Source organism: Culex pipiens, chromosome 1 (assembly GCF_016801865.2).
Source record: "Culex pipiens pallens isolate TS chromosome 1, TS_CPP_V2, whole genome shotgun sequence".
NCBI lineage: Eukaryota > Metazoa > Arthropoda > Insecta > Diptera > Culicidae > Culex > Culex pipiens.
Genome location: NC_068937.1, coordinates 127,770,607 through 127,786,690, shown reverse-complemented (window position 1 = coordinate 127,786,690; position 16,084 = coordinate 127,770,607). Strand labels below are relative to the sequence as shown.

At 38.0% G+C, this 16,084-nt stretch overlaps 1 protein-coding gene across 10 annotated transcripts in view; it reads right to left on the bottom strand.

The window, feature by feature from the left end:
* The window catches only part of LOC120423330 (collagen alpha chain CG42342), a 204,462-nt gene extending 192,559 nt beyond the window's left edge, over positions 1 to 11,903 (bottom strand). For 3 of the 10 annotated variants that reach the window (XM_052706545.1, XM_052706546.1, XM_052706549.1), the window contains exon 1: positions 10,444 to 11,639. In XM_052706545.1, coding sequence (XP_052562505.1) covers positions 10,444 to 10,975 — 532 coding nt within the window. In that variant the 5' untranslated portion in view covers positions 10,976 to 11,639. Of the gene's footprint in view, positions 1 to 10,443; positions 11,640 to 11,733 lie in introns of those variants that run through there. The other 7 variants (XM_052706543.1, XM_052706542.1, XM_052706550.1 and 4 more) reach the window with 7 other exon arrangements.
* Positions 11,904 to 16,084: the final 4,181 nt, after the last annotated feature.

The following is a 16,084-nucleotide window of genomic DNA, read 5'->3' as shown; positions in this document are numbered from 1 at the left end:
TTCTTAAAGCTGTCATTTGCCCTATTTACTCATTTCTGAGTAGATCTGGTTTTGACGAAAACTGAGTGTTTTGAAATAAGGGTTCAGCAAGCAACTTCAATCCAAGCGGTCGCAAAATTGCTCCATTTCTAAACATCGATTATCGCTAGACCAAGTCCTAAACCGCCAAGAAAAGCTGTTTGTACTAGCGCCCCGTCGTACACCTCGCCGCAGACACGCTCACAAAAGCTTCCTAATTCTGTTGACAGTGAGCAAACCGTGCTACAGCAAGACCTCACACACCGAACTTTGTATTCAAATCGAAGCCCTGCTGTGCGGACGACCCCCAAAACATCACTCTTTTTCGGGTTTGTTTGTTTGTTTGCTTCCACGGTGGAGAACCTGAACATAACCTCGAAACCGCACCGTTTATCCAGCTGTCAAACTGCAGCGCGACATCTTCGACGACGCCCTCCCCCTGTGCGGCGTGGACCGAGAGGTGGCAGTATGTCATGCGACAAGTCCGGATCTTTTGGGGGGTAAGCTTCTTCACAGCCACCTTCGATTTAAGAGGTAGGTGTCAAGGTTTTGTAAGGTTGGGGGATTTAAGTGTTTTGGGTGCAACCGACAGTTGTTCGACGATAGAATCGTTTGTTTACTTTTGCAACCCTCTGTCATTTTTGTTATTGTTTACTTTTCCCTAACCTTACACATGAAGAAGTCTGCCCAACGCCACCTACGATCAAAACACTGTACACATACAGCGTGACAGACTGACACGTGTGCGTCAACGCCTTCCTGGAGCGGAAAATAGCTTCATTTGTTTTCCAAGGTTCGACCCTCGTCTGCCATTTCGACCGGCACCACCACCACAAAAGGATCTAATTTGGATCCAATATCTCAAGTCACCGGACTGAAGGGGAAATGGGAAGAAGGGGCGGAATATCAATGAAATAAAGAATGAATTTCGATTTGGATTCGCCCCATTGAAGTTTTGTATTTTCATTTTCCCTTGTGCCACCCGCGCCGTTCGGTGAGTTCGTGTTGTTCGGCTAAATTAATCTGTCAAAGTGCTTTATTTATGCACGCAGCGTGTACCAAGAGAGACTAGACAAACAGTGTGGTTGAGTTTGCGAGGAGGTCGTCCTATTTGAACAGCAGGATGTAGGAACACGTATTTTATTGCATTTTGAACGAATAAAACAGATATTTGACCGTTCTCGTTTTATTCTTTAACAAGAAGAAAACCTAAGATATATCAACTGTCATTTTCGGCAAAGTTGAGTTGAACTGTCAAGCAACTCCAAACATGACAAAAGAATCTTGTCATAATGTTACGTTTTAATTCGAATAATTCTGCATTTCAATTGTTTTCGATTATTTTCGTTACGTAATAAAAGATAATCCCTTTAATTTGACACTTCGAGCATGAAACAACAACGATCCTACACTCTCAAAGAGGATTAGCAAAACTATTCGACCGATGTCAATAGCCAATGTTTGCTTTATCCCTCGAAACTTTCTCCAATTTCCAGTCCATCATTTTGGGCACTATCCTTTCAGCAAAAAAAAAAACTTTTCCACAAAACTTTCAACCCACCGGAAAACTATCACTAGAGGGGACCTTTTCCCCTCGTTGTTGTAACAAGGTTCGAAGCGAAACTCCCACGACCCGGGTTTATTTTCGACTCTCCGTCGATTCCTGGAAGAAAGGTTCCGCCTCGGGCCATCACCTCGTCTGTATTACCATTCATCAAAACCCTGACAACAAACATTTTCACCCCGATAATCCGGGGTGCCCTGCCCCCCCCCTCCCATCCAGGATAATCCATCCCTTATCGTGGTTCGTGTAAGGACCCTTCCTCGAGGAGTGGAATCCTTGTTAGAAAACTTTTCCGCAGCATCCTCTAGTTTTTCGCTCTCGATATATTTTTTTGCTTCGTTTTTATTTTTGGTTGAGGGTGCACTTTTCCAATTAATAGCTGCTACCTCGAAAATAGGGTGAAATGGCAGGTTTTGGACAGAAGTTTTGTAGTAAAAATTTTTGAAAATAAATAGAAAAAATAACCTTTAGACCATTCACATTTTTGCTTGATTTTAGGATGGTTTGAGGTAGGGACATCAGGGTGAAATATCAAAATCGATTTTTCAGCACAGCAATTATTCCGTTCCTTTTGGGGTTTTAAACAACTCCACAAAGTTTGGGAACGATTGGTTAAGTCCTCACTTGGCGCAAAGCGATTAAATTTACTATGGTTATTTTGTATGGGAAAACCATTTTTTTTTATTTTGATATTTGGGATCTTCCACAAACCACGTGGAAAACTACTTTTGGAAATCTCAACCCCCCCCCCCCCCACTGTCCACGAGTGGGGGAGGGGCCCACTCGTGGACAATTGTCCATACAAAAAAAGTCCAAAAGCAATTTTTCAATATTTCATCAGTGCCATTTTGACCACCATGAATTATAGTCGATTTTGTGCTAAAGCTTAAAACATAAAAGATAGATTTTCAAATATGAAGTGGAATTAAAAACAGATGTTTTTTTTAGTGTTACTATTTTTTTTCTGAGAAGTCCTAAGTTTATCCGGAACTTTGCCAAAGACAAGAAATTAAGACGAGATAAAAAATATCCGTTCTCAATACAGTCCAGACTCGATACTCCGAAGCCTCGATTATCCAAAGATCGATTATCAGAAGGTTTGTATGAAACATCGGATAATCGAATCATGACACAAATAAAACGTATTTTTTTAATTTTATTACTTTTAAACCAAAATCGAGATCTGTGACCCCCTTTTTGTCGATTTAATTTAATTTTGTTTATTTAATTTTGTTTATTTAATTTTGTTTATTTAATTTAAAATTTACAAATCATTTTAAATTAGTTTATGTGTCATACTCATACTTGAACCTCTACTGCCCAAATTTTCCCGCGATTTTTTATTTATTTTTCTCGTGTTCAGGCGATCATTTTGAGCAACTTTTGTTCTACAAAAAACTTTACTTCTCTTGTTTTTGTTTTTTCTTGTTTCAATTTTAGTATTTTTATTTGCTTTTATCATGTTTAGTTTATGTTTGTTTTTAATAGTATTAGGTTTATTTTACCAATTTCTATCATCTTTTGCCTAGTTAGTTTTTTCATGTTTTTACAGTCACTTTTTCAATTTTTGGCTTGTTTTTCATATTTTCTACAATAGAACGATCCCATTGTTATTTAAGTAGCAGAATAATGCATAGAAACATTACAAAAATTACTGCATTCTTATTTTTACAAAACATATCGGAAATGCTAGTGAAAAACACAGCCAAAGTTGACCCAGAAAAAAATACATTTTAAAAAACATTGGCAAAGTCACACGAGCAATTCTCTGAGATTTCGTTCATTAGTTTTTTTTGTATTTTTTAATCCGGCTGAAACTTTTTTGGTGCTTTCGGTATGCGTATGCCCAAAGAAGTCATTTTGCATTACTAGTTTGCCCATACAATTTTCCATACAAATTTGGCAGCTGTCCATACAAAAATGATGTATGAAAATTCAAAAATCTGTTTCTTTTGAAGGAATTTTTTGATAGGTTTGGTGTCTTCAGCAAAGTTGTAGGTATGGATAAGGACTACACTGAAAAAAAAAATGCTTCACGGTAATTTTTTTTTAGATGATTTTTATGAATTTTTGAATCAATGCTGATTTTTTCGCAAAAAAATTTCAACTCTATTTTTCGATCTTTTCGAAAACAATACTTTTATACTTTTTGAGTGAAGACTAACATTTCAAAAGGGCCAAACATTCAATATTACGTACCTTTGAAACGGTAGTTTTGATAAAAAATTGTTTTCGAAAAGATCGAAAAATTTCAAGAATGTTTCATATTTTAACATTTAACAAAGCAGCAAAATATAGAAAATTTTCTCAACGTGTCAAAAATATTTTTTTCAAAACTGGGCAAACATGTGCACTAATTCAAAAAAAATAAAAAAAATGCGACTATTTTCAAAAAAGGTTACCTGAAAATGGCTATTACTAGAAAACAGTGCACTTTACCAAAAATTCACTAAAGTACTTTTGATTGCAAATTCAATTTTACATCGAAAAATGAAGTTGAAAAATTTTTGCGACCAATATTTCGATTTTTTGAAAAAAATCAGTATTGATTCAAAAATTCATAACTCGGTAAAAGATTTTTTGCACAACCTGAAAATTTCTGAAAAGTTGGCAAACATATAAAAAAAAATAAAAATAGCGTTTTTTTGCAAATCAAGTTACATTAAAAATCATCAAAATTTTTTTTTACTGAATTCCATTTTTTTCAGTGTAGTCCTTATCCATAGCTACAACTTTGCCGAAGACACCACATCGATCAAAAATTGCTTCAAAAAATACAGATTTTTGAATTTTCACTTATCATTTGAATGGAAAATTACATGAACGAACTAATGATGCAAAATGGCTTCTTTGGGGATACCAAAGTTACCAAAAAAGTTTCATCTGGATTAAAAAATACAAAAAAATCGAATGACCGAAACCTCAGACAATTGCTCAGTTACAAAAAAAGGCAACAACAATAAATTGTTTTTCGTGAATTTTTCCGAGATTTTCGAAAATGTGTTTTTTTTTTTATTTTCGAAAATTGAACAACACTGTCAAATAAATTTTGACCAATTTTGTGCCAAAGCATATTAACATAAAAAACAAGATTTACAAATATGGTTATTTTGCGCAAATAATTTTTTTGTGTGAAAAGTGGAATTAAAAATAGTTTTTTTTAAGTGCTAAGTATATCTAGAACTTTGTCGGAAACAAGAAATTAAGAAATTATTTTCTTACTTTACTACTCTGTTGCCGTTTTAGTCAAATTTGAATGTGTAGTTGCCTTTTAAATTTATAAACGCATTTTTGCAGTACTTTATTACCGTAATTTATTTAAAATTTTCAAATCATTTAAGATTTGTTAAACTCATACTTATGCTCGACCATCAAAATTACGACAATAAAAACTAAAATTTTCTTGGTTCGATTATCCGAAGTGAATTTTTTCCGAGTCTGGACTAATGATGCCAAACGTCTTCCTCGGTCATAGAAAATGTAAACACATAGTTTCATTTAAAAAAAAGAAAACAAAAATTGAGTTTGCAAAAGAAATTGCAGAATTGTTAAACTACGATTTATCCTAGCTAAGCTATTTTCAATTTCACAACGCCCAAAACTGCCAATAAGCCCCAAACTTCTTATCACAGCGCTCTCCAAACTAACAGCGAAAAAAAAAACCGTCGAAAAAGGGGTTTTTCGAAAAACCCCGATAGCAAACGCATCCCCTTTCAAAAGTTTACAATCCTTCGCCGGTCGGTCGTGTTCGATGTTTGTTGCCATCAACCAAACCAAACCAGCTTTCTCCAATATTTAGCTTCGAAAATGGGGGGATCCGGATTTTCGTTTTTTTTCCCTCTTGGGTTGATGTCGATGCGGTTGTTTGACGGTGCAGAGTTTCCTTCAAGGTTTATTTGCTACCGCCGGTTCAGTTCAGTTGGGTTGGGTGAACGCTTTAATTCTGCAGATGTTTTCTTCGTGTTTGAATTTGAAATGTTTAGCGGGAAATCTTTGCAGCTCTTCTCGATGTGTGTGTTGCTGTTACACATGATTGAATTGTCGGAATTTTGAAAAGGATTTTGTTGGGAAATTGAAGCATCTGAATTCGAGTTTATTTCTGCTCAAGATTTTTTTTTTTTACATATTAACGAAAATATCATTTTGAGTACCAAATGTACAATCGTTAAAATACTGCAACAAACTAAAACAAAAGGTCATCCACAAAACTTGTTTCCAAGCAGATTAAAGCCCACTCTCTCTCTCTCTGCAGATAAAACCCAAACATTTTATCTACTTCCCGAAACAGCCCGCGTGAACTCAATCAACCCTCTGCTATCTGCTGCTGTACATTTTGCCTGCTGCTGATCGTTTTTGCAAACCTCCTCCGACCTCCAACGGTCGTGGGAGTTTTTGTCTGTGCCCAGAACATACGCAGGAAAAAAAGTGAAAAAGGAGAAAATCTCCCACCAGTAGTAAAAGTAGAATTTCGCGTTCTTTCTCCCCTTTTCAGCATTGAACAGTTGCAAAATTTGTGTAATTTTGTTTATGTAATTTTACCCCAACTAATATGTAAAAATAAAATTTACACGGAAAAGGATGTAAATTTACATGTTTACGTAAAACTTGTGTAAAATCACTTGGTGTAATATTCCCTCTTTTCTGATGTAAATTCGACTTAATTTGTGTGGAAAAAGTGCTCAAACACAGAAAAATATGCTAATTTGTGAAGGTAATATACACAGTTTTTCTGACAAAAAAACTTTCCACAATCTGCAATGTACTATTACCATGATTTTTTTTCAACTGTGCAGAACTCCGAACTTTATCGATTGCGAGCGAAAAACTGTTCGTCGGCGGCGACGGAAACGCAAAATTTGATGCAAACAACAGATGTCGTCGGGTGGACGAGTTTTTCAACTGTTTTTTAGAGTATCGAACTTTATTTAGAAGGATGTTCTGCATAAAAGAAGGTCTCCGAACTGATTTTCCATTGAGTTGAAGGAAAGTTACGTCATTTGTGGTTAGTTGAATGTTACTTTGAAAATTGTATAACAAAGAGAATCTGTTCTAACCTAACTTAATCTTTAAATTGTAATTTTTGAATACGAATTTTAAAATTTTGGAAATACAATGAAACTATTTATTTATTTCTCACCACACCTTTATTCAACTCCTCAAAACCCTCGCCAGCACGCCAACGTCCACCACAAACCTCCTTCCCAAGCACCACTGAATCGCGGCCACATTCCCGCCAACCAGCCTCAAAAGCCCTCCCAGCCCAGCACCCTTCCACCAAACGGCAACCTTCAGCGCCAAAACTCCGCCCACCGCCAGTGTAACCCACTGCCAGTACGTGGCCAGTGTCTTCTCCGCCACGGTCACATCGCCCCTGACTTCCGCCACTTCCTTCCGCAAGAACCGGGCCACCCCGGTGAGGTCCGTCAGCCGGGCCTCGGTTTGCGATCCCAGCAGGCTGGCCACGTCCCGGAGGCGCTGCTGCCGTTCCGCGATCAGTTGGCCATGCTTGAGGAGCGCGGTGAGCCGGTCGTCCAGGTCGCCGTTTGTCAGGGCCTGCTGGGCGTAGTGCGTCGAGGAGAGGGTTTTCAGCTCTTCCAGCGCGGACACGTGCTTGTCGTAGCCTGCTGCGTCCATTGCGAGTGATAGTTCAAGCGGCACTGTTGCGAAGTTCTAGCTCTAGCTTATCAGCGAACAGCACTTTACAGAGTACCCTCTTCAAAAGGGAAGGGTAGATCTCTGGAAATGCGTTAAATTTCTTGATGTTGAAGTTTGTATGAATTTTTAACTGGAAGTTCAAAACTAATCAAACACATGATTTTTTTTTGATTTTTGTCATGCAAAACTTCAGATATATCAAAAGAATGATTAAATTAATGGCAATTTCAAAACTATCGTAATTTTAAATAAGGAACGTACGTTACACAGACTAATAATGCATTCTTGGAAGGTATTTAAAATGAGGATGGGCGACAAACGGTCGAAGGACATAAGGTCGAATGGACAAAAGGTCGAAAGCACAAAAGGTCGAATGTGAAAAAATTAAATAAATAATAATAGTTATGAACTTTTAAGATTTTCTTAAAAAAAAATATTTTCTTACAGACAAATCCATTTTTTTCTGTGAGTTTATCAATTCTTTTAGTAATGATCTTTTTTTCATTTTTGTTTTTGAGTTTTCCATTCCCTAAAAAATATTAGTTTTTGTCATAATATTTTGTAATAATTTTGTGAGATATTCCATTCTTTCAAACATGAGGGGTTCTTAATGGAAAGGTGTTTCAAAAGGCAAACTCTCAAATATTTTTGTCTTATTCCGAAAACAACCTATTCTTGATTGTCGTAATATTTTTGTGAATTTTTCAATCTTTTCAAACTTAAGCATTTCTTTAAAAAAACGACCTCTAAATTTTTTAAAGTTTTTTTAAACAAACTATTTATGCCTGTCGTAATGTTTATGTGATTTTTTCCATTATTTAAAACAGAAGCGCTTCTTTTAACAAAAAATTGTTCGACTTCTGAGATATTTTGTATGTTTTAAAACAATTAATTCATGTTCTTCGAAAAATAAGTTCAACATTTGTTTAATATTTTGGAAATTTATTTATTTAAAAAAAAATCTATTATTGATTTTCATAATATTTTGGTGAATTTTCCATTCTTTCAAACATGAGCAGTTCTTTAAAAAAAAAAAAAGAGCTCGGCATCTTAAATATTTTTTCAAACAAACTTTTCATGACTGTCTTAATGATTTTATGATTTTAGGCCGATGCAAATATTTTTAAAAGTTTTTGTCCCTCGGCTCTGGCCGGAGTCGAGGGGGGGGGGGGCAAAAAAAAATAAAAATAAATATTAAATAACATGCCATAGTTTCAACATTTGCATGGAAAAGGTAAAATGTATTTTACACTAGTTCAGTTGTTTTGCAATAAAAGTTTTCAAAACATGTAAAATTTGACGAAAACAAAAATTTTAGCGAAAAAAAAACTTTAGCGATAGTAGACATCGAAAATTTTCAAAAATTCAAAAGATTTTTAAATCAACCCAAACATGCTAAAAATGATTCTTAACGCAGGGGAATTCATTTTAAATTGATTTTAACTAATAGCACTTAAATTTTCAGAAAAATATAGAAGTTTTTTGAAAAAATATTTTTTGACTCCTGATTTTTCAACTTTGAAGGGAGGGGGGGGGGGGTACCAGCCTTATCAGTTTTTAAAATATGAGCATTTTTTAAAGTTAGACTGTTAAAATATTTTTAAGTTTTTATTTTATTTTTGGAAACAACCTTTTCTTGCTTATCGTAATATTTTTATGTGTTTCATATAAAAATCATCAGTTTTTGATTTTTCTATTTTTCCAAAAAGCAAATTTAAAAATCAGGCTTCGTCATGCACACGAGATATGTCTTGAGAGTCTTCACTCCAAATTTCAGCCAATTTGGTCCATCCAATCTCAAAAACTTTAATTTGCAAAAAAAACATGATTTTTTTGTTTTTTATTTTTTATATGTTTTAGAGGACATCAAATGCCAACTTTTCAGAAATTTCCAGGTTGTGTAAAAAATCATTGACAGAGTTATGAATTTTTGAATCAATACTGATTTTTTTCAAAAAATCGAAAAATTGGTCGCAAAATTTTATCAACTTCATTTTTCGATGTAAAATCAAATTTGCAATCAAAAAGTACTTTAGTGAAATTTTGATAAAGTGCACCGTTTTCAAGTTAAATCCATTTTCAGGTGACTTTTTTGAAAATAGTCGCAGTTTTTCATTTTTTTGAAATTAGTGCACATGTTTGCCCACTTTTGAAACAAATATTTTGATTTTCAATATCTCAGCAACGAATGGTCCGATTTTCAATATTAAAATATGGAACATTCGTGAAATTTTCTGAGCTCTTCGAAAAAAATACTTTCAAATTTTTAAACCAAGACTAACATTTTAAAAGGGCGTAATATTTTTTACATGTTTGTCCAATCACTCTTTCGTTTTGCTTTCTTACTAAAGAAAGGTATAAGTTTTACTTTATTGCTGAACATCACTTCTACCTTCGTAAATATAGCATTTCCGTAGTATCGTATCCCCCTTTTACTTGACGTGAACTGTCACTTGGGCAAAAGTGATAGACTGCTTGTTTACAAACGCAGATTCGCCCTATTGAGCTGTTACTACGGATTTCATCATGAAAATTTCGTCGAAAAATCGATGAAAACTCACAAATCGATTTTTTCAGCTTTATCACCAAGTTATCATCAGAGAATTATAAAAAAAAATTTTTTAAGAGGTTTCACGTTTGTTTGGTCGAATACAAAACAGATAGTCACCACAACTCCAAGTTTAATTGAAAATAATTCGAAATTTAATATTCTCATTTCACTTAAATCCTTACAAACGAACTAGCTAATCCATAAATTGTGGTTCATCTCGAACGGATTCCAAATTTATATTGATTTGAGTTTTGCGCCAATCGAGCAAAACTTCAGCTGAATAAACAGATTTTTAGAAAAGTATTTTGTTTCACACAGAACAAATCTAGAGTTTTAGGTCATATAAACATATGAAACACACCAGTTTATAGACGCTTTAAAAAAAACTGTAGAAATCTGTTATTTTTTTATCAGAGGAAAAATACACGCTGTGATTCAAATATTATTAGCACTCATCATTACCGAAAAAATCTCTTAACTTTTTTTAACATCGCAGGTCACTGAAATAATACAGCACTTTATTTAGACCACTACACGCCGACGAGAAAGTACTCATTTTCGAGGTTAAATTCACTTTAGCCATATTTTTATCAGTGGGCTCGGCCCCACTTTAACAATCGTGTTTGAAGAACAACAACCCGAAATCGGCACCTACCTGGTGGACACATGCACTCGCCGTCGCCGGACGTCGCCACCTGCCGGACCGCTCGCGACAGCTTCAGCGAGGAAACGTCGCGACGTATCCGCGGCAGCTCGGCGAGCTGGACCGAAAACTTGCGCACGAAATCCGTAACGGCTCCGCCGCCGTCCTCGTACGCCGCCTCCGGTCGGCTCCTATATACATCTCGGATCTGGGTCTCTAGCAGACTTAGACGTTCTTCGATACTAACTAGGCTAAATAATCTATCCTCTAAATATGATTGGCGTATGTTGGAGTAGATGGTAGCACCGAGCGATGTGATGCACAGCAGGTAGAACAGATAGCTGATCAGGCAGCTGGCGGAACTGCTACCGGAAGTGTCCGGTTTTGTCACACTTCCAACTTCCAGGGCACTTCCGCTGCCCTTGCGACCGTGCCCATTGGTCTTCCGCGTTGGGCTTCTTCTTGGCTTGGCTAAGACGCCTGCTTCTCCTCCTGTTTTTACCGCCAACGGTTGCTTCGATGGAATGTCAGAAAAGGTTTCCATGGCGCATTTGGGGAGATTTATCCACTACTACAAAACGCACCCAGGTTACACTACACCGTTTCCCGCCGATTGCACGTGACTTCCTCTTTACTTCTGCTGCTACTTCTTCTTCGGATGCTGCAGCAAGACGGCAACACTTCCATTCTTTCTCAGCCTCATCTCCCCACACTTGCTACACGGACACACACATTCTTTGAATCACTTTTTTCTCTCGATTTATCTTATCTCTGCCGCTTTTAAACTTTTACTTTACTCCACTTTACTCCAAACTCGAACCGGCGAATCCCTGTGAGTGTCGAAATAAAACCAAAAACTTTATTTCTTTTTCCCCTCACGCCAAAACTTTCTTCCCCTTATGAACAAACAAAAAAAAAGAAACAATAAATTTCTTCGACACTTGCTCACGCGCGACTTCGACAAAAATTAATCAACGCGGCGCAACTTTGACGTTCGAACGATTCCACACAGAACGCACCCAAACGCGCGTACACGAGAACAATAGGAGGAGATGCTGCCCGTTCCGCTCGTTGACACCGACTGAACCAGTGTCGTTTGACAGCACCTAAAAATTGTCACCGTCGCGGTCCAGCATCTCCAGCATGTGGGAAATCCTCTCCTTTTCTCTCACTCAAGCGAAAATTCTCTCCCTCTTCGTCACGTTTGTGAACCGTGAATGATTGCACGACTTAAATTAAAGTCGTTAATCACATTTTGAGACACACACAAAAAAAACAACAAAAATTGAGCAATACACTCACTTTAACGCTTAAACGCCCCACTTCAAATTCGTTTGAAAATTCAGCAATTAATTATTCCTCGAAAGAAAACCCCTCCCGGAAAACCCGTGTCACACGTTAACCCGTTCCAAACGAGCCCAAGAGTGGGCAAGAAAGCGCGACCTCGCGGGACCGAGTTCGACGGAGGACTAAACTTGAACTTTTCTCGAATCTCGAAACCTGCCAGGAAACTGTTTTCGAGAAGAAACAATCTCGCGAGAAATGAGAGAGAGAGAGAGAACAAATGCCCAAAAATTCTCTGTTTATGCTGAGGAGTGGGCGCGGCGGCGGCGAGGTCGAAGCATGCTTGCGGGTTGGCGTTGCGTGAGCGGAGAGAGAAGAGAGACACTCATTCGCTCTCGGTAGTAGTAGGCGTGAGTTCATTTTGGTGGCGCGAGTATAACAGTTTAGGGAGGCATTCTTGTTGAACACGTGGTTCCGTTTCGGAATCACAAGTTCGAATATCTGGAGTTTTTTTTGAAGGTCCAATAAACCAAATTTCCAGTTTTTGCTTTTTGCGTTTTTTTGAAACCGCCTTGAGTCAGGGGTATTAAAAAAAACTCAAAAAGCAAAAACTGAAAATTTGGTTTATTGGACCTTTTCAAAAAAACTCCAGATAATATATCGTGTGATACTTGTAAAGTTATTTATTTATTCGAGCCAAGAGTGTTTACATTGGATCTTGTGTGTAAATGTTAGTGAAAGGTGAGCCGATTACCCGCGGCTTACTCGGGATCATTAGGAGGAGGATATTTATAATAAAATTATAAGCGTTAAATCAATCGGTTTAACTGGAAATCATTTGTTCAACAATTATAGGGTTTTTGATTGATCAGGAGCAAAGTGAGCGTTCTTATATTACGTATCGCCAAATTTTGGATTTCCAGAGCTCGTCTCGTATAAATCGTTACGTAATATTGTGGATTTAGCTCGTAGCTGGATTTTCTGGCATCTTCTCACGGTCATTGGAAACGGTCGTGGATAGACCTAGGGGTTCCCAGTTGGAGTGAAAAAATTCAATTTGTAGAAAAATTATGGATTAAAATTTTGCTTTTTATCACTGCTCCGACATCAGGAATAATTGTTTGAACATGCTCGCAACTTTTTTATTCGGTTGGAAAAATATTATTTTTCCTGAAAAAAACTTTCATTTTTAATCACATGATCACCCCTAATTCTGGCTCGATGCCGCCATCATGCGACCGCGTGCTCCGTTTGTTTGTCAACAAAGCTGCAGCGAGAATTTGACATTTTTATGCACGCATCTGGCCCGCCGCCTATTTCGTCGGTCGTTGAGTCGCCGGTCGTTTCCAGCGACCGAGTCCAGCTCGGAACTGATCGTACAATAAAAAGAACGTTCATTAATCGTTTTTCTGCTACAAATGTCGCTAAAATGATCATTGAAGAACATCTCAATTTCTTTCCCCTTTTCCACACAATTACACTGACTGACCGAACTTTCGAACGATTTTTGGCCAGCACGCTCGACTTGGTCGCCAGCTTCTGCAACTTCTGGTCGTGCTCGAAGTTGACCCATTCCTACTGCTTGGCTAACCCACTGGAGATCTCCTCATTGCGAGCGATTCGGTCGTCCGTGATGCGGTTCCAGGCTGTAACCTCCCATTAGATTGTGTGAAACTAAACTGTTTGGCTTTTGGATTTGCATTAAGTTTCTTTGTACCTCAAGGGCATTGATATGAAAGCTAGGTATTTAAGCAAATTGATAAAGACAAATCATTCAGTCTTAGATTTCAGTTCAAACAGTGCAGGTCGATTATGGAAACTGCGTTGGTCCTCATTGATGCAATTGCATCTCCGATTATACAAGGCTTTGAACAAAGAAAACGTAACGATGAACTGGAATATCGTCAACGAACCTTCGAGCAGGATCAGATGAAGTTCAACGAGCTGTCCGGTAGAAAGTATCAAGAGCTAAGTAATGACTTCCACACGAGCAAGCACGAGCAGGATCGATTCAACGTGGCCATCTCGGGACGGTTCTCCGGGCTCAAAAGGGACTACGGAAGATTTCGGCGTGATCAGGACGCGTTCAACGCGCACACGATGCGGCTTTACGGCGAGTTTCAGCAGCAGTACAAGCAGGACTGGTCCAAGCAGCTGGACTTCAACAAGGTCGCAACTGATAGGCTGCAATCGCTGGATAAGCGGACGCTTGGACTTGAGGAGGCTCATAAAGGTCTTCGGGACGAGTTGGGCTACGTGACGAATCGAGCCGAGAAGCATTACGAGATGGCAAGGGCGTTCAACGAGCAGACCGATCGTCACCTGCGATCGCTAGATGGACGCAGTGAAGATCTCTGGAGAAGGTTGGAGGAACAGAAGAGTCTGTTTAAGATTGTGGGACTTGGTGTTGTGCTGATTGCTGGTTACCTGTACAAGAAGCATGCTGGATGAAGACTTCCGCTGCTACCCGTAACATGAATGTTTGCACGTCTTGGACAGCTGATTCAAGAGTCGATTGACAGTTTAAATAATTAAAATAGCAAGTTTAACTGATTTTAAGATTAAATCAAATGGTTAACGTTAATTTTTCATTTATTTTCTAATATAATTTTTGAATCTTGTACACTCAAACCCCGAACGGGGTCACTTTTTAGTTTGACACCCCTTTTACGCGGAGTTCACCCACACTATCAAACGTTTGTTTTGATAGTGTGCGTGAGCGCCGTGTAAAAAGTGACAGTTCGTCACTTTTTAGTTTGACTTTGACCAACCACCGGGGTATAAACTGAAAAAGTGTCAAACTAAAAAGTGACCAACCATCGCTTAAACAACTCAAACATATTTTGATAGAAAGATAATTTCTCAATTCACCCAAAGCTTTGCAGCTAGGAGATAAGCTACGACTGCAACACTAGTTCCGCAGGAAATTCCAAAAAGTAGTTTGGTCTGACGTGCCGAATCCCCCTGTGACTGTTTCCGCTGCAACTCGGCTACACATTCGCGCAGTTTCTGTAGTTCAGCTTCGATTGGCTCAAATTTTGCGATACGATCGCCGAGCTGGTCTTGCTCCAACCGTACACCGTCGATGCTTGTCTGAAGATCCTTCAGCATTTTTGCGTGTTCCGCTTCACGCTGATCGATCTTCACCGACAGTAGCTGAAATTTACTGGTGAGATCAGCGATGCCTCTTTCTTGTGTTGTAACTTTTTTTCCTCCAGTAAATGAATGTTTGTCAAAAGGATGATTGACCACGAACATTTCCAATCAAACCGATGCACACTACCTTTATGAAGATAATTGACCAAGTGCTTCTATACTTGTACACACTAGTTTTGAAAGCAACTCATTTTGATTTTATATATATATTCTTTTAACTGACAAAACCCGTATCAATCGAACTTCAAGTGCTTTTTCTTGACCATTAATCAGCGGTTATCGAGATAGCAAAGCATAAGTGTACACCCAAACGAGAGCGGTCAAATCTGTTGACAACTTTGACAGAGTCTATTCTTAGTTCTGTCACATTTTCAGAAATTCTATTTTAGCGTATAGAAATGTATGTACCGGGCTTCGAACTGGAACTCTTTGGATGAGAGAAAAACTCTTAACCATTGCGCTACGAGCTCTTGTTGCCATTGGAGAGGCAAAACATTGCCATCACCGCAGGTCTTATTTTGGCTTAATACAGACAATAAACTATTTAAAAAGAATTAAACTTAAAAATCGTTGATTGCAAAAAAATATTACCTAGCAAATACTGTTCAAATCCTTTGACTTTTCGGCATTTGATACGAGCTTAAACAAATTTAACGTTCGATGTATCGAAACAGTTTAGGTATTGAATCACAATATTTGCAATTAATTTATTGCCACCAGATGGCACCAGTGCGGTTAGCTCGGGTCAATTGCATTCCCATTTCACGCATGTTTGCGGAAGAGGACGACTTCCGCGCCACCGGAATTTGCTGAACTGCAATTTCGACACCCGTCAGCCTCCGGAACGGCGAACCTAATTGCGGTCATTGAATTATATTTGTCCTGATTATGAATAATGCTAGCGCGAGTCATGGACCTAATATATCGCGATGTGATAATAATGATGAGCCAATAATTGATTCCAGGCTTCGCGGCCTACGACCGCGAAAAGTGAATGATTGAGTGGCCCTGGTCACACTGTGACCGTTTGAAGGAATTTGTTTGTCTTCAACCCTTTCAATTCCAATTGCACGAAATTTCGAAACGTATGACACCATTTTAGAACCAGCTGTCAAAATCGTAAACAAAACAATTTGACAAAAAATGTAACGTCCAACTGTCATTGCAAAACAAAAATGACACCGAACGGGTCAAAGACGCGTGTGCAAACGCC